This window comes from Phalangium opilio, unplaced genomic scaffold (genome assembly GCF_054372755.1).
Source record: "Phalangium opilio isolate 3A_F unplaced genomic scaffold, DU_Popi_V2 ptg000070l_1, whole genome shotgun sequence".
NCBI lineage: Eukaryota > Metazoa > Arthropoda > Arachnida > Opiliones > Phalangiidae > Phalangium > Phalangium opilio.
The window spans coordinates 10,828,252-10,843,948 of record NW_028324182.1 but is presented as its reverse complement, the minus strand read 5'-3'; the positions used below and the strand labels follow the sequence as shown (position 1 = coordinate 10,843,948).

The window sequence follows — 15,697 nt, the reverse complement described above, 5'->3', positions numbered from 1 at the left end:
ACATCTCGTACACGACATAAAATAATAAACGTTATAACAGTTTTTAAGGGGGTTTCTATTATTAATAATAATAGTGGCGTAAAAAAAGCTTTTATTTTTTTTTCATCTGCTTTGTTTTGGGTGCACGATTTTGAGTCGAAAAATGTAACTTCTATCTCCATTTTGCCACAAGGGTACAGTGTTTTCGAGTTATAATTTTATGAGTGTTTTAGGGATAACCCCTTAGTTAAATTAGAAATCATTGTATAAATCTGTTTCTTAATTCAATTAAATTTGAGGGGTCATCCGTAAAATACTCTGGATGCAATCTTAAGTCTAAAACAGTGTCCCTTAGGGCAATCAAAATGGAGATAGAAGTTACATTTTCAACTCAAAATCGCGCCCCCAAAGAACATCCCCCTTAATTTATGTCAGACTTATCAGAAACACCCTGTGAGAATGTTTACACCACCAAACACTAGTGTATGAAACCTATATTTAGGCCGAAGGGTAGGTAGAAAATACGCTGTTATAAATTTTAATATTTTTAAAATTAAGTACTTCTCTTTTGAGTTTCGAATCCTGTTAAAAATTAAATTTTTCAAAAGTTTATTTCAATCCTTATATAGCGAAAGCTTTGAATTTCCAGTATCCATTTTCGAAACTGATACGAATTATTTATTATCATGCGCCGCGTGTTATTAACTTTTAAAAACTGAATTTTCTCATTTTTCCGTGATTTATTTTATCAAATTCCACCAGAGAGATATTACAGATTTTATTTAGTTTATAGAGTTTCGAAAGACAATATTTAATATTTAAAATGTTTCCTCCAATCTTTGACCTTCTCCCCTTAAATCTTAAAATTTTATATCCATGGTTGTACAAATAAGGTGCTTCTTCTGTAGATGATCACGTGATGTGATGACCCTCATAAATTAGCTTCCGGTTCCTCTTTGTATATTAAAGAGGAATACCCGGATACCGGATATCATTACTTGACCAGTAATTTTTATTTTACTTCAGAAAGGAGAGGGCTAAATAACAATCTCTTATTTCCAACGGTAGAAGACCCTTTTCCTATTGGTTAAACACTCTGATGGCTTGAGTTTCATTCTCTTGATTATCTAGGCCTAGGTAGCTCTTAACGAAATATGAACATTTATCATCAAGTAACCTATCTTATTCTTGTATGGGTGATATAAAGTTTTGGTATATTTAGGAGTATACTTTCAATTATGAAGAAAACACTTTGTAATCATTAGACGAATGTAGAGAATGGATTAGCTATTCGAAGATAGTCAAAATTGTCTATATAACACAGTTTTTCTTACTCGTTCTTCATTGCAACTAAATTGATGGAAATGGAAATTGTACGTTTTCAATTGGATTTGGGGAAAGTTTGGAAAACCCATTAGATAGTGGAAGCTATATTAACCCTTAATCTCAAATAACCAAGTTTGCACCGAGTTTATATAAATGATTTTGGGGAATATTTTCGAGTTTTAATAATTGGGTCTTATCTATTCTCGTAAAAATCGATTATTCTTGGACTTAATCTAGGTCAATAAATAATGTAAAGGGATAGGCTAGTAGAGTATAATTTGCAACTAGCGTAAAGTTTTAACATAAGTTTATTAATAAACTTCTGTTTAACATATTTGTGAATGTTCAAAATAAGCCAAATATGTTAGTTTTTTTCTTTTGCGGACACGCAGATGCAAACATTTTGACAAATTGATCATATCCTGCCGTTTGATTGGGTGAAACGCTCCATAGATCATGCTTGCAGGTGCTACGTCATCCGCGTATGTCTCCGAAGATAATTAAAAAAAATTATATTTATTTTCTTAAATCATACGATTTCTACATTCTACATATTCAAAGGTTTTTCCCGTCCTTTTTACTTCGAAAAAAAAAATCATCTATCCATGAATTAAAAGCCGAATTATACGCTATACTATCCCTTTAATTATAATACTCGCGTTTCATTTGTAATTCTCCCTACGGATAGTGTGAATTTATAATTAGACAAATATTCCGAAATTTTGCGTACCTAAATTAAAATGATACCGATACCTCTTTTTGCATTGCCGGGGGCGCCAACTTTAATTCGTCGGAACTAGAAAATAATTTCCTTCCGAATTTATAATGAACTCACTATATTTAGAATTTGATATATTTACTCGCTTTTTCGTTCCGAAGAGTATATGTGTAAATAGGGGATTCATGTAAGAAAAAAAATAAGCCATTTTCATTTGAGCGAATTAAAATGATTTAGTGAGAAGAAGCAGCGGGGGAAAATTTCTTATTCATATACCCATAAGCCCTCGCGCTTCCCTTCTCGCTTATATATTTTCGTGTTTTTTTTTACCCCTAGTCATTTATAAATTTGCATTTTAATTCGCTTCACTGGAAAGAAGCTTATTGAGATTCCCAAACGAAAATGTTTTTTTTTTCTTCTATCCTAGGTCCTATATATCTTTCTCCCGGTTTCCTCTCATTCAATGCATCCATAGTTTATCGCGTTATAACAAGAATATTTAACCTCATCTCTTTGAACTTTGAATCTTACCGAGATATTTGGCATTCAAAGTAGAGCCAGTAGTAATATCTTCATGGGAAAATTCATTTGGGGAAGCTAGAATATATCTTATTTATTTTCTCAAAATCCACCTCCATCAATCCAGGTTTACTCCTTGTATAAGATCGATAAAGCTCTAAAAAAACATGTTTTATTAACATTTTTGTTAAATTGGCTTAGTTTTTCTTGGGCTTTCGGTCGTAATCCGGGCCAAGTTATTGTGTAAAGCTTGTTTACTTAAATAACTAAAAAAAATAATGCTAAATCTTTCTATTTATTTGGGGTTTTTTTCGACACCCTTTTTCTAAGTGCTCTCTATATGGACGCATCTACTTCATTATCGTTAATACGCTTTCTTAATGTACCTATATTTATCATCAAAGGCTAAGAATTTTGCCTAAATCGATAGACGTCTGTTTTATCAAATGCAAATAGTAATCAGAGAAAGTGGGTGGATTAAAGTATATATTGCGCCCATTATGATCATGATGTTTACGACACGATATCTTCATTGGTGGCACTACTTTACTATGTCCTTTTTTCATCTCTCCGACGAAAATAGTTCGATGTGATAAGAATTGATAATGAAAAATCTTGGTTTAACTTATTCGTAATAGCAATTGATACAGCTTGTTTACGTATTCAAATAGCGTTTATCTTTTATCAAAGAGATTAACGTGTATTTCAACAGAATTCCATTTGATTTTGGTTTTAAACCATAACCATTCTTTCAAGAACTTTCTTTATTAGTGATTTTAAATTGAAACATGATATAGGCCTATCACGTGATGCTTTAATATTTGACATTGACTTGCAATATAGAGCCTGCACGTTTGACAAACAAAGTTTAGTAATGACTTTTGTCAAAGAAGTGTATATACGAAGATAGATTTTTCAGAACGATGTATTATTTTTAAAACCCACCAAAAATATGCTTAGATATTTTTGACACGGGGTCAAAAGAAAAGTATATTATCAAATTTGATCGTATAGACGTTTTGAAAATAAATAATCCAATATCAAATATCGTTTCGTTTCCCAAACGTGTATAGTATTCGTTTTTATCGAATCGTTTCCTTGGAATCGCGTACCCCGAGGTGTGTTTTTCCATACACCCTTATACAAGATTTCTATTCCTTTTTCTTTTTTAAGCCAAGTTATCTTTAAAAGAAAAGAAAATACATCCATTGTTTTTTATACGTTAAGCGAGTGGTAACGTATCAAGCTCAATTTTCCGCACGACCTGGTTGGGTGCATTAAGAAATTGCCGGAATCTTTTGCACGCGCGTGTAGCTCTCTACAGAAACATACACACACACCTAATCCTAAGGCGAACTTTTGGGTATAAGCCCAAAGCTCCCTCAGGGAATTTTGGAAAAAGGGTTCTAAGTAAGGACAAGAAAAAAAATCGCTCCAAAAGTTGAAGCTAGCGTGTGCTACAAGAAAAAAGGAAAGGGTTCCCCGAAGGGTATAGAAAAACTAGTGTGTTGAGAACAAGCTTTTAAAACGAAAAGAGTAATCACCCCTTGAGGAAATTGAAACTTTGAAACCACGTATCTTTTCTATAAGTCAGACTTTAGAGTTATATCCTTTTCGAAGTGAACTGAACTAAATTAAACCACCGACACGTCCTTGTGTCGTTGTCGCCACCGCTTTCAAGAATTTGGCGAAATGTCTCAGGAATATTTTTTTTATCAAGACTAGATTATTAATGGAGTTAATGATGCGTATTGCAACCAAGTGAAGGGATGAAAAACAGTGTTTATTGTCATCTAGGAATATCTTTAAATTTACCAAATAATATTTTAAAATTCATAAAAGCTGTGAAATTTTCTTTTACATTCGAAAGATAATGTAAAATAATTAAAATGTACTTAATTATAATGTTAAATTAGGAAGATCTAAGCGGATGACAGTTGGATATAAAATCCTATTACGCGATTAGTATCACCAGAAGTGGTATGATACTAGAAGTATTGAGCTAACCAAATTCTTCACTCGGCATCAGTGAAAAGACTTGATAAAACACAAACGGTTGGCCCTCTAGTGGCGGTTTCTGAAATTTCCCCTCCAAAACGTGAGACGCTCGCGGTGGTAGACGGCCGAACTAGATTCAAGGAGCCGGGTCCGTGTTTCGCCGCTTTAGGTTGAGGGGAAGGGGGTAAGAAATGTTTTTGGAACTCGACCAATTTTTTTCTCTCCGAGATGGAAGCGGCATAAAATCCTCAAATTTTTTCACTAGTGCCAGGATCTACTATCAATGCTAGAGCCCTTCACTTCTAGTCTCATACCACTTCTGGTATCACCTGACTGATTTTTCCTGTGCCGGATTTACGGATATTAATCTCATGTAATCTTACTTCTTGTATCTTCTTTAATTTTCTACGTTAGTTACAATTTAAATTTCTTTAATTTAATGCTATTTGAAAAAATAATATAATTCTGTTGCGTAATATACCATTAATTACATTGGAGGGATGACGTAATAAATGTTCGTATCGATACTCTAAGACGAATTGATAAAATTCATGGTTAACCTTTTCATCCGAGTACACCTATTTTTTACCCTTAAAAGTTCTAGATAGGTCTAACTCTCTATTTTAATCGCTTTTTTGATTAACAACTTTGCGGCGTTCGAATTTCCTTTTTTTATCTTAAACCTATTTTTGTCCCTGAACTTTGTCTATTCTTTCGAGAGAAACTTCTCTTGGAAATTTTATACTTTTTAAAAGAAAAAGGTGGACGGTGAAAGTAAATGAGGCCGTGAATTGAAGCGCGAAGATAGCCGAGCTTCGAAAGAGGATTATAATTAAAGATACTTTAAATCTTCGTCCGATCTCCTTCCTTCAGCTTGGATTGTTTAAATTATTGAAGCGCTCATTTGAAAGTAACGTACGCACGCCCTAGTGGGACCTAGACGCTCCTCTCTCAAATCATGGGTATCATCTTTAACCCAAGCCCCATTCTTAATAAGGATGATTTTATTGATCATTTCTTCATTTTGTGTCCTTTCCTTTTGGGTCATCATCACCCTTTTTTTTTAAATTTCATTTAAAACTGTTAAAAGAAACGTAATTGTAATTTTAACACCCCTTTGGGTATCACGTGTCTAAAATCTGAAATCCATTGGGGGGTACTATACACCTTCCCGTATCGTGAATCCATCCGTTTCACTATTAAGGGTATACTAAAACGGTTTAATTTATCGTTGCGAAAGTAGATCGTAGCCTGATTTCAAAGCGAAGGTTTGTAGTAAAATATTTTAGGATCGTTTTAGTATCTCTCAAAGTGCGTTACCATTTGGTGACTGCGAGCATTTCAAGCGAACGTTAATGACTTTTCTTTTATCGCGTCGGGTTACTAGGGAATGAAAATTAAACGAAAGAAGAAAAAAACACCTTTCGATAAATGAAAGACCCGGTGCGACGCCTACGTAAGTTACTTAAGGGTTTTTTCTTACGAAGGGATTTTTTTCGATTCGGAATTTTCTTAAGAGTGTTAAGTAAGAAAAAACCCTTAAAAGTCAGTCGTTCCAATTAAATTTAAAAGCAGTTTCTAGTTTCTAGAATTTATTTTTTAATTAATACTCCATCTTCTTGATTTTAACGCGGTAATATAATTATTAAATTTTTAAAAAATAATCATTTCGTCCTCGAACACCGGTGTATTGTAAGTGAAACATTTCTACAGGCGCTCATTTGAAATACATTGGTTTTTTTACCCCTACGCGTTGGGCTTTTTTAGATGTTAATATTTTTGGAAATAATTACTCAAGGCGGTGTTTCCTGACGTTTATTACGTCAGTACTTCTTCGAAAAACGTTTTTCAAAGACGTTTTCAATACGTAAACGTGCCCTTAATATCAAGTTTAATGTTACCTTACGTCATCTTTACTTTGAAAATAAAATATTGGTATATAGATTTTTTTTTTCAAATAGGAAATCTCTAAGACAGTTTTTCGAAGCGTAAAGCTTAGATAGCTGTGTTTATTTTTGATATCGAAAACTTCTAGTAATAGTTTGGACGTACCATACCAAAATACGTATATTTAGTGTAATGATACGTTATAAAATATACAAATAATATAAACTATAGAATAAAGGTATATTGAAAAGGCGATGGACCGTCTATACTTTAGGCTCCACTGATCTGGTCGGAAAGCTAAAATCGTATTGTTTAGACAAATTATATTTCATAGGGACACACTTCGTATCAGGAAGAGGGCTAAGAGCAGTCTCGGGGTCACGTGATCATTCTGTTTATGTACTTATTTTCGTCATACGTCGCGAGTCCCTATTGGATATTTATACTCGAGGCTGAGTGGTACGCTACCTAGGTTATAGAAGTATTTACGTCAAAACTTAATGGGGCGGCAAAGCAGGATGGATACGTAGTAAACAAGCAGCTTACCCTTATACGTAACGTCTCTCAAAAAAACCCGGTCTGTCTTCTGTAGCCTTTCTTGATGCGGGACAAGTCTGAATATATACTTGAATTTATTTCGTACCCATCCTGTGTCTGGAATCTTCTGGATATGATACCACGTACGCATCTGCCTGACCTTTAATGTTCATTTCAAGAAGAGGAATGAAGAGAAGCATGGAAAATGGATTCAAATAAATACAATGTTAAGCCTTTCTTTGTTATGGATAACGATGTTCTTATCGCGTTTAACTTACCAATGGAGAAAACATTACAGGGAAAACAGGAAATAAGTATAAAAATTAGCTATGTAACAATCTTTTTCTTTCGTGCCTGTAAGTAGAGAGATGTATGATAACGTTTTGAAGACTAGATGCAATTCGAATGCTTGAAAGAACTATCCAAGTTTTCTGTATAGTCCAACGCGAAGAATCGATCGTCGAATGGTGAACGTGGTTGTCCAACAACAAAAGAGAATTTCCTTCCATTTGCCCTCTTTAAAAATATATATATGAATGGCTATATAGAATCGTATTGGTTCAGATGGAAAGAAAAAACCGTTTTAGCGGACCACCGCCGTCCGATTCTTTTGATATCGCGACCAGAGAAAACTTTTCCATCAAACGTATATGTACAAATAAATAGCCCTTTTTTCTTTATCGCCGCATCCAGATATATTTTTTTGACCCTCGGAAGTTTGGGGTGGGCTAGATTATTGATGTTTCACAGTGGCTCTAGGATGAGAGTGTCTAAAAGGCTCCCAACATAATAAAATTTTAAGCAAGGTAAACCAAATTGACCCAAAACCGTATGGGTAAAGGGATCGTATATACTTTTAAATCTGGAACCTTTCTCTTCCATCTCCATCTCGAGATCGCTACTCTAGATATCAGGGGTCGAAAGAGGTCATGTTGTCATGGTTACCATGTAGGGGGAAAAGGTAAGAGATCCTCTTAGTGGGCCCGGGGACTTAAAATGGAATAATACCTTAGGTTTTGGTGTACCTAAATATATCTCTCGGATAGGCCTTTAAACCCACACTTATCTTTTGAAAACAACGTTAGGAACTATAGCAATTCCTCGAGGGACTGCTTTAGCTATCTCGAGATAGAGTACACCACATTTCGGATAAGTGAATTCTTCCTTTGTCAGTAATATGAATTCGTAACTCTCAACTGATTATTGATTCGTAGAGTGAATTCATTTATTATTTTTATTTAATGAATTTACCAAAGTAAAAAATGTGAATTCAATTATTCGACTGACTGAATTTGTGGTTCAATTCGTAAGTCGGTTTTGAAGTGAATTCAACTCCGAGTTCCCTGAATTCAAATGTTTTAAGTAAGTTATGTTTGAATTAGTCATTTATAATATAATACCCTGAATTTATAGATTTTTGCCAATGAATTCTAGGCTTACTAAGAGTTTTTATGAGAATGTGAGGGACACTAATACTAAAATCGTTGCGTAAGGGCATGTTTTCTTAGAAAAAAAACACAAAACACTATGTGAAAAACCAATTTCGGATATTTGCCCTTGGGATGAAGTAGCTACACATCTTTAACTATATTCTTACTGGCTTCTAACTTGATAAATAAATACGGATTGAATCGTATATACATTCCCGAAATGGAGTGGGGTTTTAATTTAGTCTTGGACCTTAGAAGCAATCCTTTTGTCGAGATATCTCTTTTTACTTATAAGAGACAGAGAGAGAGAGAGAGAGAGAGAGAGAGAGAGAGAGAGAGAGAGAGAGAGAGATGCTTCGAAAATCTAGTTGTTTTTAGCCATATCGTAGTATACGATAGGCTCTTAGTTTGACCCGAGCCGTCGTAGTAGTAGTAGTAGTGGCCGGGGTTGTCGCTTCGTTATCGTCAGATTTTAGCTTAAAGGGCTCCTTCGGATTTCCTAACCCCCTCTACCTAGCCAGAGAGAGGGAGCTTGTTGAGGAAGATCGTCTATGAAGAGGGGATGGAAATCCGCGGGGCCATGTGTCTAAGGGTCCGAAGGAGCCCTATAAAAGGAACTTTATATTACCACAACCCACCCATAGGTGTTACTGGGCTCGGTTAGAGATTTAATTTTAATTAAGATTTTTTTCAGGTCAGACCCGGGAATCGAACCCGGGTCCCTGGCGTAGTAGACAAGCATTCTACCACTCAACCATAGAGACTTGATTAAAACCCCGAGTTTTTTATCATTTATTTTTATCTCTAAAATGTCGGGGTGATGTGGGGTGGGGTACCTCTTAATCTGTGGGGTCGGATACTTTTGAATTTTGCTCAGATTCCGAAGTTATTTTTTTATTTAGTTTTTTATTCAAATAAGATTTAGTCAAACGAGGCAGAATTGTATGTGCTTGTGTTGTATAGCGGTTATCTCATCCGCTTCACACTCGGAAGGTCACGGGTTCGAGACCCCGTGGGTGCGGAGAAATTCTTTTAATCTCGTTAGTTTAAATTCACAACTAAATTAGCTCAGAGAGGGTTCATCATCGTGTATCATGGCGCAGTTGGTGGCGGCGTTGAATGAAGGAACTTCAAAGATTAATATTCAAAGATGGTCAGTATCTCACAGAGGATCAGTACCTGAAGTTATTTTTTAGATAGTTTTTAATTCAGATAAGATTTAGTCAAACGATGCAGTATTGTACATGTGTCGGTAGTATAGCGGTTATCTCATCTGCCTGACACGCGAAAGGGCCCGGGTTCGAGACCCCGTGGGTGCGGAGAAATTCTTTTAAGCTCGTTAGTTTAAATTCACAACTAAATTTGCTCAGAGAGGGTTCAACAACGTGTATCATGGCGCAGTTGGTAGCGCCGTTGAGTGCCAGTGCTCAAAAGATCAATCTTCGAAGATGGTCAATACCCAAATCGGTCAGTATCCCAAGTGGGATCAGCCGCCTAAGCGGTAAGTATCTCTAGTGGGATCAGCACCGAAAGCGGCCAGTATCCCAAGTGGGATCAGCACCGGCCAGTATCCCAAGTGGGATCAGCACCGGCCAGTATCCCAAGTGGGATCAGCACCGACCAGTATCCCAAGTGGGATCAGCACCGACCAGTATCCCAAGTGGGATCAGCACCGACCAGTATCCCAAGTGGGATCAGCACCGACCAGTATCCCAAGTGGGATCAGCACCGACCAGTATCCCAAGTGGGATCAGCACGGACCAGTATCCCAAGTGGGATCAGCACGGACCAGTATCCCAAGTGGGATCAGCACCGGCCAGTATCCCAAGTGGGATCAGCACCGACCAGTATCCCAAGTGGGATCAGCACCGAAAGCGGCCAGTACCCGATGAAGTCGTGTCTAATGAAGTCAGTGCACAGATACCGAAGTTATTTTTTTATAGTTAGTATTTAATTCAAGTAAGATTTAGTCAAATGACGCAGATTGGTATGTGTATAAGTAGTGTAGCGGTTATCTCACCCGCTTCACACCCGGAAGGGCCCGGGTTCGAGACCTCGTGAGTGCGGAGAAGTTCTTTTAAGCTCGATAGTTTAAATTCACAACTAAATTACCTCAAAGCGGCTTTAACACCGTGTATCATGGCGCAGTTGGTAGCGGCGTTGAATGACGGAGCTTCAAAGATCAATATTCAAAGATGGTCAGTATCCCACAGAGGATCAGTAAAAGTAGTTACTTTTTATAGTTACTTTTTATAGTTAGTTTTTATTCAGATAAGATTTAGTCAAATGATGCAGAATTGTATATATATTTGTTGTATAGCGGTTATCTCATCCGCTTCACACCTAGAAGGGACCGGATTCGAGACCACGCGGGTTGGATGAATTTTTTTATGCTCGTTAGTTTAAATTCACAAACAAATTAGCTCAAAGAATGTTCAACACCGTGTATCATGGCTTAGTTGGTAGCGCCGTTGAGTGCCGGTACTTAAATGATCAATCTTCGAAGATGGTCAGTGCCCGATGAAGCAATGTATTATGAAGTCCGTGCTCAGATACCGAAGTTATTTTTTAGTTAGTTTTTAATTCAAATAAGATTTAGTCAAACGATGCAGAATTGTATGTGCTTGTGTTGTATAGCGGTTATCTCATCCGCTTCACACTCGGAAGGCCCCGGGTTCGAAGCCACGTTGGTGCGGAGCAGCTCTTTTAAGCTCGTTAGTTTAAATTCACAACTAAATAAGCTTAAAGAGGATTGAACACCATGTGTCGTGGCGCAGTAAGTAGCGCCGTTTAATTACGATGCCACAAAGATCAATATTCAAAGATGGTCAGTTTGCCTCAGAGTGTCAGTACCTGAAGTTTTTTTTTAGTTAGTTTTTAATTCAGATAAGGTTTAGTCAAACGATGCAGAATTGCATACGTATTTGTTGTATAGCGGTTATCTCATCCGCTTCACACCCGGAAGGGCCCGGGTTCGAGACCCCGTGGGTGCGGAGAAGTATTTTTAATCTCGTTAGTTTAAATTCACAACTATATTAGCTCAGAGAGGGTTCATCTTCGTGTATCATGGCGCAGTTGGTAGCGGCGTTGAATGACGGAGCTTCAAAGATTAATATTCAAAGATGGTCAGTATCTCACAGAGGATCAGTACCCGAAGTTATTTTTTAGATAGTTTTTAATTCAGATAAGATTTAGTCAAACGATGCAGTATTGTACATGTGTCGGTAGTATAGCGGTTATCTCATCTGCCTGACACGCGAAAGGGCCCGGGTTCGAGACCCCGTGGGTGCGGAGAAATTCTTTTAAGCTCGTTAGTTTAAATTCACAACTAAATTTGCTCAGAGAGGGTTCAACAACGTGTATCATGGCGCAGTTGGTAGCGCCGTTGAGTGCCAGTGCTCAAAAGATCAATCTTCGAAGATGGTCAATACCCAAATCGGTCAGTATCCCAAGTGGGATCAGCACCGAAAGCGGCCAGTATCCCAAGTGGGATCAGCACCGGCCAGTATCCCAAGTGGGAACAGCACCGGCCAGTATCCCAAGTGGGATCAGCACCGACCAGTATCCCAAGTGGGATCAGCACCGACCAGTATCCCAAGTGGGATCAGCACCGACCAGTATCCCAAGTGGGATCAGCACGGACCAGTATCCCAAGTGGGATCAGCACCGGCCAGTATCCCAAGTGGGATCAGCACCGACCAGTATCCCAAGTGGGATCAGCACCGACCAGTATCCCAAGTGGGATCAGCACCGAAAGCGGCCAGTACCCGATGAAGTCGTGTCTAATGAAGTCAGTGCACAGATACCGAAGTTATTTTTTTATAGTTAGTATTTAATTCAAGTAAGATTTAGTCAAATGACGCAGATTGGTATGTGTATAAGTAGTGTAGCGGTTATCTCACCCGCTTCACACCCGGAAGGGCCCGGGTTCGAGACCCCGTGAGTGCGGAGAAGTTCTTTTAAGCTCGATAGTTTAAATTCACAACTAAATTACCTCAAAGCGGCTTTAACACCGTGTATCATGGCGCAGTTGGTAGCGGCGTTGAATGACGGAGCTTCAAAGATCAATATTCAAAATGGTCAGTATCCCACAGAGGATCAGTAAAAGTAGTTACTTTTTATAGTTAGTTTTTATTCAGATAAGATTTAGTCAAATGATGCAGAATTGTATATATATTTGTTGTATAGCGGTTATCTCATCCGCTTCACACCTAGAAGGGACCGGATTCGAGACCACGCGGGTTGGACGAATTTTTTTATGCTCGTTAGTTTAAATTCACAAACAAATTAGCTCAAAGAATGTTCAACACCGTGTATCATGGCTTAGTTGGTAGCGCCGTTGAGTGCCGGTACTTAAATGATCAATCTTCGAAGATGGTCAGTGCCCGATGAAGCAATGTATTATGAAGTCCGTGCTCAGATACCGAAGTTATTTTTTAGTTAGTTTTTTATTCAAATAAGATTTAGTCAAACGATGCAGAATTGTATGTGCTTGTGTTGTATAGCGGTTATCTCATCCGCTTCACACTCGGAAAGCCCCGGGTTCGAAGCCACGTTGGTGCGGAGCAGCTCTTTTAAGCTCGTTAGTTTAAATTCACAACTAAATAAGTTTAAAGAGGGTTGAACACCATGTGTCGTGGCGCAGTAAGTAGCGCCGTTTAATTACGATGCCACAAAGATCAATATTCAAAGATGGTCAGTTTGCCTCAGAGTGTCAGTACCTGAAGTTTTTTTTAGTTAGTTTTTAATTCAGATACGGTTTAGTCAAACGATGCAGAATTGCATACGTATTTGTTGTATAGCGGTTATCTCAACCGCTTCACACCCGGAAGGGCCCGGGTTCGAGACCCCGTGGGTGCGGAGAAATTCATTTAAGCTCGTTAGTTTAAATTCACAACTAAATTTGCTCAGAGAGGGTTCAACAACGTGTATCATGGCGCAGTTGGTAGCGCCGTTGAGTGCCAGTGCTCAAAAGATCAATCTTCGAAGATGGTCAATACCCAAATCGGTCAGTATCCCAAGTGGGATCAGCCGCCTAAGCGGTAAGTATCTCTAGTGGGATCAGCACCGAAAGCGGCCAGTATCCCAAGTGGGATCAGCACCGGCCAGTATCCCAAGTGGGATCAGCACCGACCAGTATCCCAAGTGGGATCAGCACGGACCAGTATCCCAAGTGGGATCAGCACGGACCAGTATCCCAAGTGGGATCAGCACCGGCCAGTATCCCAAGTGGGATCAGCACCGACCAGTATCCCAAGTGGGATCAGCACCGAAAGCGGCCAGTACCCGATGAAGTCGTGTCTAATGAAGTCAGTGCACAGATACCGAAGTTATTTTTTTATAGTTAGTATTTAATTCAAGTAAGATTTAGTCAAATGACGCAGATTGGTATGTGTATAAGTAGTGTAGCGGTTATCTCACCCGCTTCACACCCGGAAGGGCCCGGGTTCGAGACCTCGTGAGTGCGGAGAAGTTCTTTTAAGCTCGATAGTTTAAATTCACAACTAAATTACCTCAAAGCGGCTTTAACACCGTGTATCATGGCGCAGTTGGTAGCGGCGTTGAATGACGGAGCTTCAAAGATCAATATTCAAAGATGGTCAGTATCCCACAGAGGATCAGTAAAAGTAGTTACTTTTTATAGTTACTTTTTATAGTTAGTTTTTATTCAGATAAGATTTAGTCAAATGATGCAGAATTGTATATATATTTGTTGTATAGCGGTTATCTCATCCGCTTCACACCTAGAAGGGACCGGATTCGAGACCACGCGGGTTGGATGAATTTTTTTATGCTCGTTAGTTTAAATTCACAAACAAATTAGCTCAAAGAATGTTCAACACCGTGTATCATGGCTTAGTTGGTAGCGCCGTTGAGTGCCGGTACTTAAATGATCAATCTTCGAAGATGGTCAGTGCCCGATGAAGCAATGTATTATGAAGTCCGTGCTCAGATACCGAAGTTATTTTTTAGTTAGTTTTTAATTCAAATAAGATTTAGTCAAACGATGCAGAATTGTATGTGCTTGTGTTGTATAGCGGTTATCTCATCCGCTTCACACTCGGAAGGCCCCGGGTTCGAAGCCACGTTGGTGCGGAGCAGCTCTTTTAAGCTCGTTAGTTTAAATTCACAACTAAATAAGCTTAAAGAGGATTGAACACCATGTGTCGTGGCGCAGTAAGTAGCGCCGTTTAATTACGATGCCACAAAGATCAATATTCAAAGATGGTCAGTTTGCCTCAGAGTGTCAGTACCTGAAGTTTTTTTTAGTTAGTTTTTAATTCAGATAAGGTTTAGTCAAACGATGCAGAATTGCATACGTATTTGTTGTATAGCGGTTATCTCATCCGCTTCACACCCGGAAGGGCCCGGGTTCGAGACCCCGTGGGTGCGGAGAAGTATTTTTAATCTCGTTAGTTTAAATTCACAACTAAATTAGCTCAGAGAGGGTTCATCTTCGTGTATCATGGCGCAGTTGGTAGCGGCGTTGAATGACGGAGCTTCAAAGATTAATATTCAAAGATGGTCAGTATCTCACAGAGGATCAGTACCCGAAGTTATTTTTTAGATAGTTTTTAATTCAAATAAGATTTAGTCAAACGAGGCAGAATTGTATGTGCTTGTGTAGTATAGCGGTTATCTCATCTGCCTGACACGCGAAAGGGCCCGGGTTCGTGACCCCGTGGGTGCGGAGAAATTCTTTTAAGCTCGTTAGTTTAAATTCACAACTAAATTTGCTCAGAGAGGGTTCAACAACGTGTATCATGGCGCAGTTGGTAGCGCCGTTGAGTGCCAGTGCTCAAAAGATCAATCTTGGAAGATGGGCAATACCCAAATCGGTGAGTATCCCAAGTGGGATCAGCCGCCTAAGCGGTCAGTATCTCTAGTGGGATCAGCACCGAAAGCGGCCAGTATCCCAAGTGGGATCAGCACCGACCAGTATCCCAAGTGGGATCAGCACCGACCAGTATCCCAAGTGGGATCAGCACCGACCAGTATCCCAAGTGGGATCAGCACCGAAAGCGGCCAGTACCCGATGAAGTCGTATCTAATGAAGTCAGTGCACAGATACCGAAGTTATTTTTTTATAGTTAGTATTTAATTCAAGTAAGAATTAGTCAAATGACGCAGATTGATCTAACTAATTATTATGTCCAATCACGATGGTTAAAACATGTATCCACCTGGGCTCGAACCTGGGACATTCCGTGTGTGAAGCGGACGTGATAACCACTACACCATAGATACGTGGTAATACTGAGTTTTCCAAGAGATCTAGCTAATTCAAGCGCCCAATCACGAT

The 15,697-nt window shown here is 38.6% G+C and overlaps 1 protein-coding gene, 2 long non-coding RNA genes and 1 other non-coding gene across 7 annotated transcripts in view; 2 read left to right on the top strand and 2 right to left on the bottom strand.

Moving 5' to 3' along the window:
* The window catches only part of LOC149661597 (uncharacterized), a 355,782-nt gene that overhangs the window by 299,643 nt on the left and 40,442 nt on the right, over positions 1–15,697 (top strand). The window lies entirely within an intron of this gene.
* Positions 4,869–10,735, bottom strand: LOC149661603 (uncharacterized). Of its 3 annotated transcripts, none has more exons than XR_016368942.1 (4): positions 10,507–10,735; positions 7,243–7,318; positions 6,974–7,124; positions 4,869–6,895 (listed from the first exon to the last, which is right to left on the bottom strand). It is a non-coding gene; the product is annotated as an uncharacterized LOC149661603 (long non-coding RNA). The 3 variants fall into 3 exon arrangements; XR_016368941.1 differs by lacking the exon at positions 10,507–10,735 and adding an exon at positions 9,231–10,223; XR_016368940.1 differs by lacking the exon at positions 10,507–10,735 and having other exon boundaries at positions 7,243–10,223.
* Positions 10,470–12,392, top strand: LOC149661602 (uncharacterized). Its single transcript, XM_089843118.1, has 2 exons — positions 10,470–10,592; positions 10,715–12,392. Exon 2 carries the CDS (start codon positions 11,815–11,817, stop codon positions 12,166–12,168), a length of 354 nt encoding a protein of 117 aa, XP_089699244.1. The 5' UTR covers positions 10,470–10,592; positions 10,715–11,814; the 3' UTR covers positions 12,169–12,392.
* On the bottom strand, positions 15,570–15,642 carry TRNAV-CAC (transfer RNA valine (anticodon CAC)). Its single transcript has one exon. It is a non-coding gene; the product is annotated as a tRNA-Val (tRNA).

Bases quoted from the DNA above. Each gene is read 5' to 3' on its own strand.
- LOC149661602 (XM_089843118.1), top strand. From the start codon at position 11,815: ATGGTCAATACCCAAATCGGTCAGTATCCCAAGTGGGATCAGCACCGA.